Source organism: Ascaphus truei, chromosome 5 (assembly GCF_040206685.1).
Source record: "Ascaphus truei isolate aAscTru1 chromosome 5, aAscTru1.hap1, whole genome shotgun sequence".
Classification (NCBI taxonomy): domain Eukaryota; kingdom Metazoa; phylum Chordata; class Amphibia; order Anura; family Ascaphidae; genus Ascaphus; species Ascaphus truei.
Window position 1 is genome coordinate 37155112 of NC_134487.1, and position 22158 is coordinate 37177269.

The 22158-nt window shown below is 42.3% G+C and overlaps 1 protein-coding gene across 5 annotated transcripts in view; it reads right to left on the reverse strand.

Moving 5' to 3' along the window:
- The window catches only part of FBXL13 (F-box and leucine rich repeat protein 13), a 238941-nt gene that overhangs the window by 194903 nt on the left and 21880 nt on the right, over window positions 1-22158 (reverse strand). For all 5 annotated transcript variants that reach the window (XM_075599630.1, XM_075599629.1, XM_075599631.1 and 2 more), the window contains 2 exons: window positions 21320-21387; window positions 2508-2662 (listed from right to left, as the gene is read on the reverse strand). In XM_075599630.1, the coding sequence (XP_075455745.1) occupies window positions 2508-2662; window positions 21320-21387 (223 nt within the window). The remainder of the gene's footprint in view (window positions 1-2507; window positions 2663-21319; window positions 21388-22158) is intronic.

Genomic DNA, 22158 nt, shown 5'->3' on the forward strand with positions numbered 1-22158 from the left:
GGTCAAAGAAAGAAAATCCCATTGAAATCAATAGGATTTTTTTTCTTTGATATATATGGGGCATTTAATTTAGCTACTGTATAACTGCTCCCCTTTAACCTGGATACATATGACAATATGTATGAACACACTGAAAATGTGTTCACTGCTTTGACCTTATATCAGTGCTAAATTGAGTCAAACGTAATTACATTCTGGTGCAGATTGTTATTAAACAGAAAGTTACAAAAACCTAAAACGTGGCAAAAAAATTTTGAAGCAGATTGAAGAGAGAAAAGGTGATGCGCAGACATTTACAATTTGATACAGGTAATTATAATTTATGAGGTTTATGTACTAAGGCAATTTTTAGAGCAACATTTTCGGAAATTGCTTAATTTTTCCGTTGCACCTTTTAGCATCAATGGGGCATTTGTATCAGGGCAAAAGTGGAGGAAATCTCGGTCTAAAAACTGCACCATACTGTATGTATGTATCAAAGAAAAAATCCCCATTGAAATTAATAGGATTTTATTTCTTTGATAGATTCTGTAGGGTGCAGTTCCTTTAACCCAGAATTGCACCACTTTTTATACATATGCCCCAATGTATCACGAGGTTTGCTCCAGTCCTTGTGCCATCTGTGTCAGTTTAAAGGGCGTGCCACAAGGAAGATGTAGGCAGGAGTTACAGATTAAAATAAGAAGCATCAAATTCTGCATCTCTGTGCATCATTTTATCTCCTACAAATCTGCGTGAAAAAAACTCCACCAGGTCTGAGGTGACACATAAAGTTGCAGTTCAAGCTCCCGTTTTTTTGTAGGTTTTTTTTTTTACTTCAATAGTTTCATGTGGGCAATCTCTATTTACCTAAAGAACTGCATAGCTGCCGGTCAATTCGTTCTCCGTCTATTGATCGGCAAAGTTTGGCGACATCTTTAAATATGGGGAATATAAATGGTTGCTATAGCAACAAGCATGCTTTTAAAAATAGAATACAAGAAAATTGGTCTTTCAAAGTTGTTTTTTTAAAAACAGAAAATGCTAAAAGTATTTTTTCTTACTACAGAACTGATTTATTAAAAAAAACACACATGCAGGATATTGCTTGAACTGCAGCTTTAACTTAGTTTAGAAATCAGCGCCAGATGTAAGAGTCTGGAGCAACAAGTATGGTACATACTGTATGACACCATTTTGGTGCAGAGCGTCAAAGCACACTTACTGTGCATTAATAGATAGTAATCTCTTGCCATGTAACTCATACAGATGCAGCGGCCATTATTTTAACAAATCACGCCGTGTATACCTCGGAATACCCATGTCATGGCACGGGATTTCTTCCAAGCGTACCGCCTTAAGACACGAGTGCAGGCGAGTGCATAAAATGGCATTTTAGTGTTCTGGCTTTTAAACACCTGAAATTGACACAGTAGCACAGTACTGTACACATTACAATTCATTCATTTAATTGCATTTAATTGCACACAATCCATGAAATTCAAACAAAGCAACCGCGATAAACACGTGTTCCTGGGCGATTGGCCGCGTTCATGCCGCGTGGAGTACAGCAGCGCACATGAAACGACGCCGTGATTTTTTTTAAATAATGGCCGCTGCATCTGTACATAACCACTCCTATTGACACTCCCCAAACCACAAACTGATGCACATGGGATAAACACTGGAGCATAGACTTGATAGATTGATGCGAAGATGTGCAAAATGAATGTGATGCTCTTTGCGTCAGTTTAGCTCCAAAATTGCCCTAATATGTATACCCTGACGTATCAAGGCAAAAGTGATAGAACTCTGAAAAATAGTAAAATCTCATTAATTCTCCATCAAACAGTCCAGTTTTACAAGTTTATTTTGTACCATGTCTATTTAGTATTGAACCTGGGTACAGGTGTTTCATATACAGTATTGATGGAATAAGGAAGTATAATAGATGAACATGCAGCTTTAAATGCATTAATAAGAATGTTCTATCTAAAAGCTGCAGACCAAGCAATAGTCTACATGGTTTTTTTTTTCATAAATCTGCTGTACTATAAGAAAAAACTTGTAGCATTAAAAAAAAAAAACAACTCTGACATTTTTCATTTATTATAATGTAACCAGCATTTCTTGTTTTATAGCAACCATTTACAAAGTCACATCCCCTTCCTCTGCTGAAACAGGCTCTGGTACACCCCTTTGTGAGTCCTGTCCTCTCTCTAGCAGTGCACAAATTGTATCTAGTGACTGCCTGGTCACATGATCTTCTCCACAGAACTTTGCATTTTTGGACCTCTTCTCCTGCACTGACTGCCATTTAGTGAACCCCCAAGCCAAATCTTCACCGATCGATCACAGGAGAACGGATCTATCGGCAACTTAGCTAATGACTTATTGTGTGGATTGTATTGATGCACATATTAATGAAAAAAATATAACATTTAAAAAAAAAATTTAAACAGCAGGTTGGACTGTTGCTACAATGAGGTAATGTATTCAATCAACATAGGCATACAATTTAAACTTACAGGAATGTTGCTTCTTGCGACATTTCACCCAGGTATTCCATCGATGTACTATGACTTTTAATATGGTACACACATAATGGCTTTCTGCAAGCTTCATCTTGTTCTGCATCTTCAGCCTGGTGTCTTTTCTCACTATGCAGTATTTCGTCCATGAACTGCAAATGTTAAGCATAGTAAATATTTAATTAGCCTTTTAGATAAACTTTCAATACATGAAATAAAGCCCACATTAATGCAATCTGATCCAGAGCATGTGGCTGAAACCTTCTCAACAAAACAACACTTTCCATGGATTCAGTGGGCTTGCGTATTTCTTTATAATTACAACACATTTCCTCCTCCATTGTAGATCCAGGAGCTGTTGGATAGCGCCACTGATTAGTGATTAATGTAGGATAGTGCCACTGCTTAGTGATTAATGTTGGTTAGCGCCACTGCTTAGTGCTTAATGTTGGATAGCACCACTGATTAGTGATTAATGTTGGATAGTGCCACTGCTTAGTGATTAATGTTGGATAATACCACTGCTTAGTGATTGTATTGTATGTCTTTTTTTATATAGCACCATTAATGTACATAGCGCTTCACAGTAGTAATACATGTGGTAATCAAATAAATAACAGATAATATAAATAACAGATCATGGGAATAAGTGCTTCAGACATAAAAGTAACATTAAGGAAGAGGAGTCCCTGCTCCGAAGAGCTTACAGTCTAATTGATTAATGTTGGATAGTGCCACTGCTTAGTGATTAATGTAGGATAGCGCCACTGCTTAGTGATTAATGTTGGATAGTGCCACTGCTTAGTGATTAATGTTGGATAGCGCCACTGCTTAGTGATTCATGTAGGATAGCGCCACTGCTTAGTGATTAATGTTGGCTAGCGCCACTGCTTAGTGATTAATGTTGGATCGTGCCACTGCTTAGTGATTCATGTTGGATAGTGCCACTGCTTAGTGATTCATGTTGGATAGCGCCACTGCTTAGTGATTCATGTTGGATAGTGCCACTGCTTAGTGATTAATGTTGGATAGCGCCACTGCTTAGTGATTCATGTAGGATAGCGCCACTGCTTAGTGATTAATGTTGGATAGTGCCACTGCTTAGTGATTCATGTTGGATAGCGCCACTGCTTAGTGATTCATGTTGGATAGTGCCACTGCTTAGTGATTAATGTTGGATAGCGCCACTGCTTAGTGATTCATGTTGGATAGTGCCACTGCTTAGTGATTAATGTTGGATCGTGCCACTGCTTAGTGATTCATGTTGGATAGCGCCACTGCTTAGTGATTCATGTTGGATCGTGCCACTGCTTAGTGATTCATGTTGGATAGCGCCACTGCTTAGTGATTAATGTTGGATAGTGCCACTGCTTAGTGATTAATGTTGGATCGTGCCACTGCTTAGTGATTCATGTTGGATAGTACCACTGCTTAGTGATTCATGTAGGATAGCGCCACTGCTTAGTGATTCATGTTGGATAGTGCCACTGCTTAGTGATTAATGTTGGATAGCGCCACTGCTTAGTGATTCATGTAGGATAGTGCCACTGCTTAGTGATTCATGTTGGATAGTGCCACTGCTTAGTGATTAATGTTGGATCGTGCCACTGCTTAGTGATTCATGTTGGATAGTGCCACTGCTTAGTGATTAATGTTGGATAGTGCCACTGCTTAGTGATTAATGTTGGATAGTGCCACTGCTTAGTGATTAATGTTGGATAGCGCCACTGCTTAGTGATTCATGTTGGATAGTGCCACTGCTTAGTGATTCATGTTGGATAGTGCCACTGCTTAGTGTGATTAATGTTGGATAGTGCCACTGCTTAGTGATTAATGTTGGATAGTACCACTGCTTAGTGATTAATGTTGGATAGCGCCACTGCTTAATGATTAATGTGGGATAGTGCCACTGCTTAGTTATTAATGTTGGATAGTGCCACTGCTTAGTGTGATTAATGTTGGATAGTGCCACTGCTTAGTGATTAATGTTGGATAGTGCCACTGCTTAGTGATTAATGTTGGATAGTACCACTGCTTAGTGATTAATGTTGGATAGTGCCACTGCTTAGTGATTAATGTTGGATAGTACCACTGCTTAGTTATTAATGTTGGATAGTACCACTGCTTAGTTATTAATGTTGGATATTACCACTGCTTAGTGATTGATGTTGGATAGTGCCACTGCTTAGTGATTCATGTTGGATAGTGCCACTGCTTAGTGATTCATGTTGGATAGTGCCACTGCTTAGTGATTCATGTTGGATAGTACCACTGCTTAGTGATTAATGTTGGATAGCGCCACTGCTTAGTGATTAATGTGGGATAGTGCCACTGCTTAGTTATTAATGTTGGATAGTGCCACTGCTTAGTGTGATTAATGTTGGATAGTGCCACTGCTTAGTGATTAATGTTGGATAGTGCCACTGCTTATTGTGATTAATGTTGGATAGCGCCACTGCTTAGTGATTAATGTTGGATAGTGCCACTGCTTAGTGATTAATGTTGGATAGTGCCACTGCTTAGTGATTAATGTTGGATAGCACCACTGCTTAGGAATTCATGTTGGATAGTGCCACTGCTTAGTGATTAATGTTGGATAGTGCCACTGCTTAGTGATTAATGTGGGATAGTGCCACTGCTTAGTGATTAATATGGGATAGTGCCACTGCTTATTGTGATTAATGTTGGATAGTGCCACTGCTTAGTGATTAATGTTGGATAGTGCCACTGCTTATTGTGATTAATGTTGGATAGCGCCACTGCTTAGTGATTAATGTTGGATAGTGCCACTGCTTAGTGATTAATGTTGGATAGTGCCACTGCTTAGTGATTAATGTTGGATAGCACCACTGCTTAGGGATTCATGTTGGATAGTGCCACTGCTTAGTGATTAATGTTGGATAGTGCCACTGCTTAGTGATTAATGTGGGATAGTGCCACTGCTTAGTGATTAATATGGGATAGTGCCACTGCTTATTGTGATTAATGTGGGATAGTGCCACTGCTTATTGTGATTAATGTTGGATAGCGCCACTGCTTAGTGATTAATGTTGGATAGTGCCACTGCTTAGTGATTAATGTTGGATAGTGCCACTGCTTAGTGATTAATGTTGGATAGCACCACTGCTTAGGGATTCATGTTGGATAGTGCCACTGCTTAGTGATTAATGTTGGAGAGTGCCACTGCTTAGGGATTAATGTTGGATAGTGCCACTGCTTAGTGATTAATGTTGGATCGTGCCACTGCTTAGTGATTAATGTTGGATAGTGCCACTGCTTAGTGATTAATGTAGGATAGCGCCACTGCTTAGTGATTAATGTGGGATAGTGCCACTGCTTAGTGATTAATGTTGGATCGTGCCACTGCTTAGTGATTAATGTTGGATAGTGCCACTGCTTAGTGATTAATGTAGGATAGCGCCACTGCTTAGTGATTAATGTGGGATAGTGCCACTGCTTAGTGATTAATGTTGGATAGCGCCACTCCTTAGTGATTAATGTTGGATAGTGCCACTGCTTAGTGATTAATTTAGGATAGTGCCACTGCTTAGTGATTAATGTTGGATAGTGCCACTGCTTAGTGATTAATGTTGGATAGTGCCACTGCTTAGTGATTAATGTTGGATAGTACCACTGCTTAGTGATTAATGTTGGATAGCACCACTGCTTAGGGATTCATGTTGGATAGTGCCACTGCTTAGTGATTAATGTTGGATAGTGCCACTGCTTAGGGATTAATGTTGGATCGTGCCACTGCTTAGTGATTAATGTTGGATAGTGCCACTGCTTAGTGATTAATGTAGGATAGCGCCACTGCTTAGTGATTAATGTGGGATAGTGCCACTGCTTAGTGATTAATGTTGGATAGCGCCACTCCTTAGTGATTAATGTTGGATAGTGCCACTGCTTAGTGATTAATTTAGGATAGTGCCACTGCTTAGTGATTAATGTTGGATAGCGCCACTGCTTAGTGATTAATGTTGGATAGCGCCACTGGTTAGTGATTAATGTGGGATAGTGCCACTGCTTAGTGATTAATGTGGGATAGTGCCACTGCTTAGTTATTAATGTTGGATAGTACCACTGCTTAGTGATTAATGTTGGATAGTGCCACTGCTTAGTGTGATTAATGTTGGATAGTGCCACTGCTTAGTGATTAATGTTGGATAGTGCCACTGCTTAGTGATTAATGTTGGATAGTGCCACTGCTTAGTGTGATTAATGTTGGATAGTGCCACTGCTTAGTGGTTCATGTTGGATAGTGCCACTGCTTAGTGATTCATGTTGGATAGTGCCACTGCTTAGTGATTAATGTTGGATAGCGCCACTGCTTAGTGATTCATGTTGGATAGTGCCACTGCTTAGTGATTAATGTTGGATAGTGCCACTGCTTAGTGATTCATGTTGGATAGTGCCACTGTTTAGTGATTCATGTTGGATAGTGCCACTGTTTAGTGATTAGTGATTAATGTTGGATAGTGCCACTGCTTAATGATTAATGTTGGATAGTACCACTGCTTAGTGATTAATGTTGGATAGTGCCACTGCTTAGTGATAAATGTTGGATAGTGCCACTGTTTAGTGATTAGTGATTAATGTTGGATAGTGCCACTGCTTAGTGATTAATGTTGGATAGTGCCACTGCTTAGTGATTCATGTTGGATAGTGCCACTGTTTAGTGATTAATGTTGGATAGTGCCACTGCTTAGTGATTAATGTTGGATAGTGCCACTGCTTAGTGATTCATGTTGGATAGTGCCACTGTTTAGTGATTAGTGATTAATGTTGGATAGTGCCACTGCTTAGTGACTAATGTTGGATAGCACCACTGCCTAGTGATTAATGTTGGATAGTGCCACTGCTTAGTGATTAATGTTGGATAGTGCCACAGCTTAGTGATTAATGTGGGATAGCGCCACTGCTTAGTGATTAATGTTGGATAGTGCCACAGCTTAGTGATTAATGTGGGATAGCGCCACTGCTTAGTGATTAGTGATTAATGTTGGATAGCGCCACTGCTTAGTGATTTATACAGACTCCAGAGAACAGTTGACTTAATAGAATTATCACTGCTAGCAAGACCTGTAATACATTGTAAGGCTCTGCCCAAGAGCACCGTCCCTGATAAAGATACAAGAACATAGTTTAATCATGTGTTGGGGTCCACAAAACATTTTGAGAGCTGCCAGTTCTCCAAATCTCCAATTATGCGTTTAGCCTTTAACTCATTTGTTTCCAAAAGGGTAAGTTACACTTGGTAAATGTGCCCCTCTAGAAGTAATGTGTAAAGGTAATTGAATTTTGTGCCATTTGTGAGTAAACAAAAACAAAAAAAGAGATGATAAAAAAAAATTTCAATTAAATATATATATACATTTATCAGTATTAGGAATGTTTGAAGACAGCACCCGTGTTTTAACACCCTTCCAGTGTCCTCAAACATTCCTCCCTCACCCCACCTCATCTACATCTCTCTGTTCTTTTTTCCTTTTTTCCTTTCCAATCCCTGTTGGCTCAGGGGCTTACAACAATTTTGGCCAAAAATGTTAAACTAAAAGACCATTTTACTTAATAGATATTTATACATATATCAAAACAAAACAGAAATAATAAAGGAGCGCCTAATGCAACAACCTGCCTAACTGTGAATAAGTAGCCAACTGCGTTGATACAACCTATGGGGTGGCTAAAGTGGAATATTATAATTAAAAAACCCTATGTGATTCTAAGATAAAATGTGTAATAACTTTAATACAAAGTGTACATGACAAAATTGTTAAAAAATGCTTCTGGAAAAAATAAAAATATGTTGTAATACAAAAAATATCTAGAAAAATATAAAAAATATGAAAAAATGAAAATAAAAACTTTTTCCAAAAAACTATTAAAAACTTTTGAAAAACCTTAAAAGTCACAGAGTCCTGTTCCAAGTGAATGCATCCAGGTATAGGCAGCCCGTTTATAAGGGATCACAACTCCCTAGGAATACCTATGAAAGAAAAAAGAAAAGAAAACAGGCGCACACCTAGTGCATTAAAGTTTAACAATAATTTTATGGAACATTTAAAATCAGACAAATGCCCACTCACAAGTATAGCGTTATTAGAAAGCAGTTATGAGATTGGCCCTCATAAGCCAGTGGTGCCGTTCGAGCCTGTAATGGTGTCCTCTCGTGCGCGGTCTCCTTCTACCGGAAGTGACGCTCACCCGGTCTGGTGTCCCGCACAAAACGGAAGTCCCTCCAGGAAACCGAGGCCTCTCCTGACTGCTTCTAGCTGCTGCACCACCAATCAAGCCAACCGATGTGTCCAATGATCTGCTTTGCTGAGCCTCCCACAAGCTGTGTTCCTCTCGGTCTGCTCTCAGTGGGACAAATGTCTGCTCTGCTCTAGCCACGCCCTACGCGTTTCGTCATCGATGATGACTTCTTCAGGGGATACCCATTGGTTGTATCCCCACAGTATTTATAGTGAGGTTCATTTGCAAACATAATTAAAAACAATAAATCAATTACAACATTAATAAAACACTTTAAACTAGTCTATTGGTACAATTACTAATACTACACTGATCACAATGGACAAGTTCTAAGGACCACACTGTACTATTGGAGAATTTTACAACAACCTTACAAAAGAAGAAAATTTGGCATTGCAAAACATAAAAAGTAATGGTGATTTAATTGTTCGCCAAGCTGACAAGGGGGGGGCGATTGTCCTGCAGGATAGGGCAGACTACCTCTGTGAGGCCCATCGCCTCCTCCTTGATACAACATCGTATCAGACTCTTATTGAGGACCCTTTAGAGGGTTATCAGGTGGAGTTCCGAGATCTTCTCCGGGGCGCATTCACTGAAGGGATTATTTCAAAATTGGAACACAAATTTCTATACATTAAACACCCTAGAACCCCTATTTTCTATCACATTCCTAAATTGCACAAAGATATAGTTAAACCACCTGGGAGGCCTATTGTGTCGGGGATTGGCTCAATGACATCCAGCGTGTCCCAATATGTGGATTATTATTTACAACCCCATGTCATCAAATTGCGTTCTTACATACGGGACACGTTGCATGTCATTGACTCCATCTCTGACATCAAGTGGAAGGATACCTATCACTGGGCTACATGTGATGTATCCTCACTTTACACCTGTATTGAGCACTTAAAAGGTATCGAGGCAATTAGTCACTTTTTAGAGTTAGATTCCGAGTTGCACTCTTCACACAGGCTTTTCCTATTAGCATGCATTAAATTTATGTTGAATCACAATTATTTTCTATTTGGAAACACGTATTATTTGCAAATCTGTGGAACGGCCATGGGGGCCAAATTTGCTCCCAGCTATGCTAACCTCTACATGGGACTGTGGGAGAGTACACATGTTTGGGGGAACGCTGCGCTGGGGGCGGGTTTGGTCTACTATGGCCGCTTCATAGATGATATCCTTATTATTTGGGATGGTGAGAGGGGGTCCCTGGAGGAGATTTTGGAAGCCTTCAATGATAACAATATGGGGTTAAAATTCACATATATTACACACCCAGATACCATAGTATTTTTGGATTTAGAACTATTTGTGGGTCCTCAAGATGTTATTCATACTAAAACACACTTTAAAACAGTGGCTGCGAACAGCTACCTACAATATGGTAGCAATCACTATAAAAAATGGTTAGACAATGTGCCAAAAAGTCAGTTCTACAGATTAAGACGCAACTGTTCAATGGACATAGACTTTTATACCCAGGGTACAGATCTTTCAATGAAGTTCCAGGAAAAAGGCTATGATATGGCAGTTGTTAACAAATCGTTTTCAGATGCCAGTCTACTGGATCGCGTGTCTTTATTGGAGAAATCCAAAAGTAAAACATTATCAAAAAATAAGGTTAACTCTACAGGTTCTGTACCTCAGTTTATTACACAGTTCAATCAGTCTGCCAAACAAATTAAGAAAATAATAAATGACCATTGGAACATCTTGGTTAGCGATCCAGAGATTGGTCACCTGTTGCCAACACATGCTCCTGTGATCTTCAGGAAAGCAAGGAGTATAAAAACAATAATTGCTCCGAGCAAACTAAAAACATCTAAGCTAGTCAACAATTGTAGAGTGGATGGATCTGTTCCCATTAGGGTTAAGGGAAACTTTGGATGCGGGAGAAGTAGATGCTTAACGTGCAAACATTTGATAAAAACCAATAAATTTAAATCATATTCCAATGGGACATCACATGATATAGCAGAATATATCAACTGCCTTAGTGACTATGTGATCTATCTTATATCATGTGAGTGCGGTCTACAATATGTAGGCCGCACATCAAGAGCCCTAAGCACGAGGTTTTTAGAGCATCGAAGAAATATAATCAATGGGTGTCTAACACACAATCTCTCCCGCCACTATTGTAATGAACATTCGAAAGATCCTAGGTCCTTACGAGTTATGGGCATCGAGTTTATTCCCCCTACATTTATGGGTGGTGATCGTTTCAAAAGATTGTGTATGAGGGAGACCTATTGGATGTATATTCTAGATACTTTGCACCCAAGTGGACATAATGATCACATAGACATTAGCACCATAGTGTGATCACTCCAGGTGGGTGATCCTTCGGAGGTCTGGTTTGAGTGCTTCGGCACTCCCTCTGAACTATGGTGACATGTCAACTCTCTAAAATATTCATCCTTCACAGAATTTTTTGAGGAATTTTTTGAGGCATTTATTGCATTGCATTCCATTATGGCTATATATATTCCCAATAATGCATTGTACTGCGGATGTGTCTGTTTGAGTCCAAAACAGGTCTCAACATATATGTTCACTTTTTTATACATTTTACACGTCATTACCAATAGAGTTTATACATTAACTCATATCATCAATTTCACATTTATATTTCATTATTATAATATTTGGACAATTACCTACACATACACATCATCCAATCACTTTAATTTCTAATCTTTATATTAATATAATTTATCATTACTATTTTTCCATTTCACTCTATTACTACATCACAAACACTTTAATATTTAATATCACATATATTATACACCATTTATACATAGTCAATTCATCACTTCATTGCTAGCCTTTCTGAGCATTCTTCTGTTCTTGTTTAAACCATCTTCTTTGCTCCACCTCTGACTCCAATTGCAATCAATCACAGATGGATCATTCAACAGGTATTATACCATGCCCTAAGATCTGATTTGTTTAATTTATGTAGCACATTGTTTGCTGAACATACTATAAAGGGGTTAATTGATGGTATTCAGTTTTGTTAGTATTCTCCAATTCTTGGGATCTCTCAATTAAATCTTGTTCCAAATTGCTAATCATGTTTTGTGAATAGAATCACAACTAATTGTCATCTATTGTCATTAAGGATGGTTGATTCTATCCAACTAGTAAGTACTTGGTAATTCAATTAGTAGCCACATATCTATATGGCACTACATATTGATTTAATACATTTATCAATTATCTCTATTGCACAAATAGGTAGTTTCAGTACAATATTCATTTTTTCTACCCATATATATTTGTTAACATCTTATGAGCTATAAAATTCTCCAATAGTACAGTGTGGTCCTTAGAACTTGTCCATTGTGATCAGTGTAGTATTAGTAATTGTACCAATAGACTAGTTTAAAGTGTTTTATTAATGTTGTAATTGATTAATTGTTTTTAATTATGTTTGCAAATGAACCTCACTATAAATACTGTGGGGATACAACCAATGGGTATCCCCTGAAGAAGTCATCATCGATGACGAAACGCGTAGGGCGTGGCTAGAGCAGAGCAGACATTTGTCCCACTGAGAGCAGACCGAGAGGAACACAGCTTGTGGGAGGCTCAGCAAAGCAGATCATTGGACACATCGGTTGGCTTGATTGGTGGTGCAGCAGCTAGAAGCAGTCAGGAGAGGCCTCGGTTTCCTGGAGGGACTTCCGTTTTGTGCGGGACACCAGACCGGGTGAGCGTCACTTCCGGTAGAAGGAGACCGCGCACGAGAGGACACCATTACAGGCTCGAACGGCACCACTGGCTTATGAGGGCCAATCTCATAACTGCTTTCTAATAACGCTATACTTGTGAGTGGGCATTTGTCTGATTTTAAATGTTCCATAAAATTATTGTTAAACTTTAATGCACTAGGTGTGCGCCTGTTTTCTTTTCTTTTTTCTTTCATTTATACATATATATTTAGGCACTGTACCGTGTATGAGTTTCACTGGATGTGCTAAAACTGAGCTATGTCTGTATTTTATGTTCTGTCTCTGGTTTTAAATATATATTGCCATGCTCAGTAGCACTCCTCTGTGACACTCATATGCTTATATTTATGTTGTGGTTATTTTGGGGGTTCAATAGGAGCTTGTTAGGTGTCCAGTATGTTTTACAATCCATTTCTAAGTCATAGAAACCTTTGCAAATTAGTATTGCTGACCTGAGGAAGAGAGGAAAACTCTCGAAAGCTTGTCCTATGACATAAATTGTTAGTCCAAATAAAAAAGTTATCACCTAATACTGAAGAACTCATTTATTCTGCACTATCGCAACTGGGCTAACACGGCTATTTCTGTATATATATATACAGTGTTCGATAAATCACCCAAAAATCTACTAGCCCCCTAGTCCCACCCCCAACCCCGCCCCTAGTCCGCCCCCCAACCCTAGTCCCGCCCCCAACCCCGCTTTAAAATAAAATATAGAAATAAAATACATTTAATAAATTCCTAGTCAGAACATTCGTTTTTGACAAATGTATTTATTGTATTACATTATACTACAATTAGTCCTTGTTACGTGTGTGTCTGTGTGTGTGTAAGTAAATGTTGGATCTAGAAATAAAAGCCAGATGTGAGTGACTAGTTTCCTGAACCCCTTAACCAGTGTCTGGACGTCCCCGCTTCACAATATCTAAAGCAGCAATCCCGCCTGGGATCTTCCCGCAATGTTATACATTGGAGGGGAGGTGTTCCCTACCTGTCTTCCCGCAATGTTATACATTGGAGGGGAGGTGTTCCCTACCTGTCTTCTGGGTTAGGGGGGGTTTCGATGTCTTCCATGTGAAGCTTGAGTCAGATCTGGAAGAAAGCAGTATAAAGTATGTCGGTGTAGTATAGGGCAGTTAAGATATACAGGGAAAATAAGATTTCCAGATCGAGAGTGTGAGACAGACAGGGAGGAGATAGGGGGGGCTGACTGATGGGGGGTAACTGGGTGGGGAGATGGTGACTGACTGGGTGACTTTGACTGACTAGGTGGGGGGTGACTGATCTGGTGTCCTACACACACACATATACACACACACTCCCCCATAGACACACACACACACTCCCCCATATACACACACACACACACACTCCCCCATATACACACACACACAATCCCCCATATACACACACACACACTCCCCCATATACACACACACACACACTCCCCCATATACACATACACACACACACACACACACACACTACCCCATATACACACACACACACACACACACACACTCCCCCATATACACACACACACTCCCCCATATACACACACACACACACACACACACACTCCCCCATATACACACACACACACACTCCCCCATATACACACACACACACTCCCCCATATACACACACACACACACTCCCCCATATACACACACACACACACTCCCCCATATACACACACTCCCATACACACACACACACTCCCCCATATACACACACACACACACTCCCCCATACACACACACACACACACACTCCCCCATATATATACACACACACACTCCCCCATATATATATATACACACACACACACACTCCCATATACACACACACAGACATACACACACTCACTCTACACACACACGGGGGGGGTCGGAAGAGAGGAAAGGCCATGACCAGCACCACCACCCCGCTCCCCCCCCCCCCCCCTCCTCCAATCTCCCGGCCCCGCGGGCCAACACGTGGATCGGGGTGAAGCGGGGACCTGAGGGGACATCCCCGCTACAATCTCCCGGCCCCGCGGGCTGACACGGGGATCGGGGTGAAGTGGGGACCTGAGGGGACATCCCCGCTCCAATCTCCCGGCCCCGCGGGCTGACACGGGGATCGGGGTGAAGCGGGGACCTGAGGGGACATCCCCGCTCCAATCTCCCGGCCCCGCGGGCTGACACGGGGATCGGGGTGAAGCGGGGACCTGAGGGGACATCCCCGCTCCAATCTCCCGGCCCCGCGGGCTGACACGGGGATCGGGGTGAAGCGGGGACCTGAGGGGACATCCCCGCTCCAATCTCCCGGCCCCGCGGGCTGACACGGGGGGGAAGCGGGGACAGGGGGAAGGCACAGCTAGTACTTACTGTGTCCTCCTTGGGAAAAAAATGGTCGCTCGTTGGGGGCGGGCTCATATAGAGCCTGGCCGCGCGCCCACAAAGCCTGGGAGCGCGCACCAATCAGCTGTCAGGCAGGGGGAGTTTTTTTGTTTTTTTTCAGCGCAAGCAGGGAATTTTGAGCGCTAGCAGGGAAATTTAAAAAAACAAACACGTGTGCTGCTTGGGCCAATATTTACTCGCCCGGAGGTTAAATTCACCCGCCCCGGGCGTGTAAATGTATAGGATTGTCGAACACTGTATATATATATATATATATATATATATATATATATATATATATATATATATATATATATATATATATATATATATATATATATATATATATATATATATATATTTAATAAAAATGAATAGACAATACCGTTCTGTGGCTAACGAAAGGCTTTTATTTGTGCGAGCTTTCGAGATACACTGATCTCTTAAAAACACTGCATCTTGGAATGTATCTGTGACTGAAGCCTATCCCTCCCTCCTGTGCAATATGCGATTTATGACTTAAGGTGTTAAATGGTCCCTGAATGTTAGTGATGTAAGAGTGTGTGTGTGTATATATATATATATATATATATATATATATATATATACACACACACACAGTGATCGACAAATCACCAAAAAATCTACTCGCCGAACAAAAAAATCTACTCGCCACCTAGTACCACACGTGTGCTGCTTGGGCCAATAGGAGCTCGCCACGATGTTAAATCCACTCGCCCGGGGCAAATGTATAGGTTTGTCGAACACTGTATATATATATATATATATAGACACATTTATAAAGCGCCAACAGTGGATACAGCACTTTATTTTAAACTGTTTAGGTCAAAGAAAAGTCCGGGCGGTGAACTCATCTAAAGAAGAGTCCTTTTCCACTATGGAGCTGTGTGATTGCCACTGAGCACTTTCGTTCTGCTCACGCAAGTATATTGGAATAATTATTCTGGATGTATGCATCAGCTGCCATTGTAATTCAGCTGTGCATTCTGCTATTTTTTTGTTTTTAAGAAATGTGCTTTTACTAATGTAATTAGTGGTTGCTGGTGGGGCCCCCACATATACCAGAGCAGAGTTATGTCTTTCGTGGTGAAAAGAGAGAGATTCACATAATTCTGTTCAAACTGTTGCAGATTAGTCATCACAATGAAAGAACTGCTCATGTTGTCACATTTGAAATCCCCATCATTGCTCATCTATCTTAAATGGGTCTATACCATGCACATTACATTACACGACACAATACACATAACTAGGGTGACCATATTTGTTCCAGCAAAAACCGGGGCAAATGTCACGCATGCGCAGTCGGCACTCACCGGCACTCAGTGCATGTGTGAAGAGCGCTTGCCGGCTGCGCATGCGCGATTGGAGCTTGTTGGCCGCACATGTGCACGAGCAGCCGATAAGTGCCGGCAAGCACACTTCACACGTGCGCAGTCGGTGCTCGCCAGGGAGATACAAAACCTGGACAGCACCTGAAAAAGTCGGGACAGAGCCCTAAAAACCCGAGACATCTGGTCACCCTACATGTAACAGATATTGTTAATAGTGGCAAGACTTAGGGACTTATTCTGTCAAGTGCAAAGGCACAGATTTAGTGCTATTGCAAGGAAAGCACTATTGAGAACAATGGGGTTTTCGGTGCAGTAACACAGAATCAGCGCATCACACTTTATAGAATAAAGCCCTCAATCTCCTGAGTTATATGCTATTGTACATACCCTCATGCACCCCTTAATTTGTATCTCATTATTATAAACCTATGACATAAGTACATACATACATACATACATACATATACAGGTAGTCCTCGGTTATCCAACACAATGCGTTACTCAAAATGGCGTTGTAAAGCGAAACTTGTAAAGTGAAACACGTTTTCCCATAGGAACACTGTTTAAATGAAAGGTTCCGTTCCTGAAGGCATTTTTAACACTAAAATACACCAAATATTTTATGCAGGCAATAAGATATGCAGCACACAGATACATTATATAGTGTATATACTGTATTATATATATAATATAACATAATAAATAATATATTATATAGTATAATATAATATTATATAGTATAATATTATATATATACGCTCTTAGGACGCTTTGCAACGTTGTTTATGTGAATGTGTATATATATACACACACATACACAACGTTGCAAAGCGTCGTAAGAGCGTTGGATAAGCCATTTTGGCGTTGTAAAAATGAATATAGGTATGCATTGCACAGCGTTGGATAAGCCATTCGTTGTAAAACGAAGCGTTGTAAAACGAGGACTGCCTGTATATATATATATATACACATGAAAAAATCACACTCAGTTGGCACACTGTAAACAAATGAAGAAATGCTGATGCTTGTCCCATATGCACATGTAAAAAGTAGATTTTACCAGATTGGAGTCCGGAAAAAACGAGACAGCACACAGTCCAGTAGGTCCAATAAAGCTGTATTCAGTGTAACATGGCACCACCTCCAACGTTTCGGTCAACCAAGCGTGACCTTCCTCAGGGACGTGCAATGCACTTTGCACGTCCCTGAGGAAGGTCACGCTTGGTTGACCGAAACGTTGGAGGTGGTGCCATGTTACACTGAATACAGCTTTATTGGACCGACTGGACTGTGTGCTGTCTCGTTTTTTCCGGACTCCAATCTGGTAAAATCTACTTTTTATATATATACACACACATATATATATATATATATATATATATATATATATATATATATATATATATATATATATATATATATATATATATATATACTAGCTGATATACCCGGCGTTGCCCGTGATTTACCCCCCTTCACAGCTGGCTGGCCCCCACGTTCACAACTCCGTTGCCCTTCACAGCTCCGCCCCCCCCTCTTCACAGCTCCATCCCCCCCCCTCCTTCACATCTGCGGTCTCCCCTCCCTGCACCCCACATCACTCTCCACCCCTCCTGGCCCCCACATCAGTGTCCCCCGCCTTGCACATCACATCACTCTCCGCCCCTTGCACCTCACATGACTCTCCCCCCCCCTTGCACCTCACATTACTGCCACCCCCCTGCATCACCCCCGGCCCCCACCACATCACCCCCCGGCCCCCACCACAGACTGACACACACACACACACACACACACACACACACACACACACGAGTAAGAGGCAGTGTAACACACACACACAGTGTAACACACACACACACACAGTGTCCCACACACACACACACACACACAGTGACACACACACACACAGTGACACACACACACAGTGACACACACACACACACACGTCACCTCTCCTTCCGTCCGCCGCCATCTTAATCCGCGAGGGAGGAAGGGGGTCCTTCCGGGCGCCGCCATCTTAGGCGCCGCGTGTCCACTGCCTGTCGGAGCACCGGGGGGGAGGTGAGTGGAGCACCAGGGGGGAGGTGAGTGGAGCACCGGGGGGGAGGTGAGTGGAGCACCGGGGGGGAGCTGAGCGGAGCACCGGGGGGGAGCTGAGCGGAGCACCGGGGGGAGAGCTGAGCGGAGCTCCGGGGGGGAGAGCTGAGCGGAGCTCCGGGGGGAGAGCTGAGCGGAGCACCGGGGGGGAGCTGACACGGGGAGAGGAGGAGAGCGTGGAGGGTGTCCCGGGCGCTCGCTCTGCTCCCCCGCTGACTGTAGTGGCGCCGGGGGGGGGGGTGAAAGCGGGGGAAACAGGGAGACACGGGGAGAGGAGGAGGTGCGCGCGGGTCACGATGGTGTGTGTGTGTGTGTATGTGTGTGTCATCACTCCGCCTCAGGCCAATGAGAGGTGCGGGGGCGGGCGGCCCAAGGGACCATTGAGATTTCCCCTAGGGACACAGGAAGACAGGCATACACACATATACATATATACATATATATACATACACACACACATACATACATACATATATATATTGTGATGTCTCAGTCACAGCAGCAGGATCTTGTGTCCCAGATCAAGGGCAGAAAACTTAGAGTTTGTTGCACAGGGGTTTATTTACAGGGCACAAATCAGGAACCAAAATAAACAAAGAACCTAGCTTCACTTTGGGAGTGCTGACTAATACATCTTAGTCGCTGAATAACCGTGGGAGAGCTAAGCTCTTTCCCCACCTTGCACCCTGTACCTGTGGACAGGCAGCAGCTCCCCTTGCAGTCTCCCACAGATCATCACAGCAGCAGCATCACAGGAAACAGTCTGTGCTGCCTTTTACCTTGTAGCTAATTAATTAGGGCCCAGGTGAGAGGTAAGGGAACACACCCTGGAAGGTGCTGGGTCCTATGTACCTCCCCTCAAACACCCTCTGCCTGAACACCTCACATATCCCCCCCATTGCTCAATCGTGACCGGGGGAGCACTTGTACATAGGGAGGTGTATACCCGGGACAATGCGTTGGCATCTCCATGCCTGGAGCCTGGTCCATGTTCAACTGCCTGTCGCCTAGCTTCAGGCAATTGACGAGGCTTACCATAAATGACCTTCCCAGGCTCTGAATGAACGTTATGCTCCATGACCAAGGTTCTTCCGAGTACAGAAGAGAAGTCTCGGGCATTGCTCAAAAGGCATTCCTTTACCTCTTGTCTCTGTAGGGTAGACAGGGTATCTGCAATTTTTACCTTGGGAATAGAGGGTGCCCTAGACGAAACAATCTGACTGTCAGCAACCAATGCTTCTCTTGGACGAAATACCCTAAGTCTGGCATTGTGATTATAAGAGTTCTGCTGGGAACTCTGGACAGAAGCAAATTTTACGGGAGCCACCTGAAAATCAAGTTCTGGTTCTGGAGGGTCCTTATACATAGGTTCTTAAACCGCCATACCACTAACAAAGAACCGGGATCTACAAGATCAGGGACTTCAGATGCGAACGGTACATTCTTGACACAATCAGATTCTCTTTCCCATAGTTCCCAAAACCACAGGAAATCCTGACCAAATAATACCTTATAAAATAGGTTAGGTACTACCCCGACCTGATGATGTACTGGACCGAGGGGTTTTCTATGTACACTTGTGCGGCCGGGTAAGTACATCTATCCCCATGGATACAGGTTACCTGTGACGAGATTCCTGGCAGAAACTCAGATTTAATAAGATGTGCCGAGACCAATGTAACTGTACTGCCAGACTCAAGCATTGCTCTTACAGGTACCCGATCTACTTTTATTTCACACATCCTATTTCTCTCTAAATGCCCTTTCTCTGTAATAGTCTGCTTAACAGCAGGAACAGCGCCCGAAAAATACCCCACAGAAATGTCACATTCCATTTGGTCAGAGTTCAGAGGGCACACTGCTGCCACATGTCCAAGTTCATCGCATTTGTAGCATTCAGTGTACTTCCCAAAACTGGGTCGGGGGTTTCCTCCAGTCTATTGGAAAGAATGGGAGCGGATTCCCTCTTAGGAGCTATGGGACTTCCAACTCTTTTATTAGAGTCGATGAGTCCTTGTGGCCTGTTAGGCCAAGGAACAGTCATACCGGATCTCCTGACGTGTGGGGACCGGAAAACACGTCGGGGCTTGAACTCCGGGACATCTCCTCGGTAGCAAAGTGACGTTCAAGTAAAGCGACCAACTGCTCTGCGTTTTTGGGGTCACTCTGGCTGACCCACGGTCTGACTGGACGGTGTGAGGAAGACCCCTCAGGAACCGGTCGATGACGACTCTTTCAACGACTACGGCGGCTGTAAATTCGTCAGGCTGGAGTCACTTCCGTGCAGAGTAGATGAGATCATAGAGCTGGGAGTGTGGAGCCTTTTCTGCATCATAACGTCAGGACTGGAACCGCTGGGCCCGAACCGCGAGGGTGACACCTAGCCGTGGCATAATCTCAGCCTTCAGGGTGTCATAGTTTTCCGCTTGCTCGGGCTCCAAGTCATAATATACTTTTGTGAGTTACCCACCAGGAAGAGAGCAATTATTCCAGCCCAATGCTCGGTGGGCCATCCTTCACGTACTGCCGTACGCTCGAAAATTGCCAGGTAAGCCTCAACATCATCGCCCATCATCATTTTCAGGATGAGGTGAGATTTTCCCTGGCGAGCAAACTGTGGGCTTGTATTATACTGTGCGCACGCACGGCAATGAAAAATACCAGTCTTCCGTCAACAGTGTATCCACTGTCGACACGCGACTATCCTTAGTAAATATAATCCACTACACCTCGAAAAAAATTTGGTCCTAGGCATGGATTCAATTGGCAGTTGAACACAGCCACAAAATCCAAAAAGCTAAAGAAAAAAATATAATCTTATTAGTAACTCCTTACGCCTTACCCCTCCTAGAAAGGAAAGCTTGGAGAATATTGCTGCATTGTAAAAGGACTTTAGCCCTACATGTATTTCTTAAGGTTTTAGCATGTTAATCTATTTTGTCAGGTAGTAAAATACTCACTCGAAGCACAGTCTCTGCAAATTGTTGATGTAAAATAAGTATGCTTTCCTAAATAACTCTGGCGACACCTAAAAGGAAAAAAAAAAAAAATCATATCACAGGAATATTAAGTAAACGGAAAATCTTTCTGTTTCCACCATATGCTGGGGCATATCAACATTTAATTCCACTTTTGCTTGAGTAAAAGGACCTAGGGAATTATCAAAAACAATATGGTTTAGTTTAGTAAGGGAAAAGTGTCTTCATTTACCCACGGTGGCAAAGTCTTAGTGACCATGTTTATATTAGATTTGTGTAATATGCAGAGGCACAACCAAAGCCCCTTAACAAGCTGGTTGCAAACCTCACTGGATATACACACAATGAGAAGAGCCTATGTTTTCCAAACTGGTGACCAAAACATAGTTTAGTGGCCTACAGCCACCCTGTTCTCCCTGCCTCCTATTTCTCTCGCCCACCATTTCTGGCCACAGTTCAAGAAAGTGAGATGCAAAGTAACACAATATTAAAGCTATCCAGGCTGCTTTTTTTTTTTTTTTTTTTTTTAACCTCTCTCCCCTTCCCTTTTTAGAAAACAAACGCTAGGAATTAGGGGGTCCTCGGATCTAAACCTCGCTATCTTCAGCTCTGGGGACGCACCGGTTCCTCAGAGAGTTACCAGATAAGATATGTCGTTTTAGTCCCCAACAGTGTAAACAAAATGGCGGTTTAAATCTCCCGCAGGTCAATAGGAAGCTGCAACGTCATCCATAAAAAAAAACGAACGTAACACTGGGACCTTTACCGGTAAGTATCATGAAAACCAGGGGGTCCCTGGAGCCGAGAGTAGGGCAGCTCAG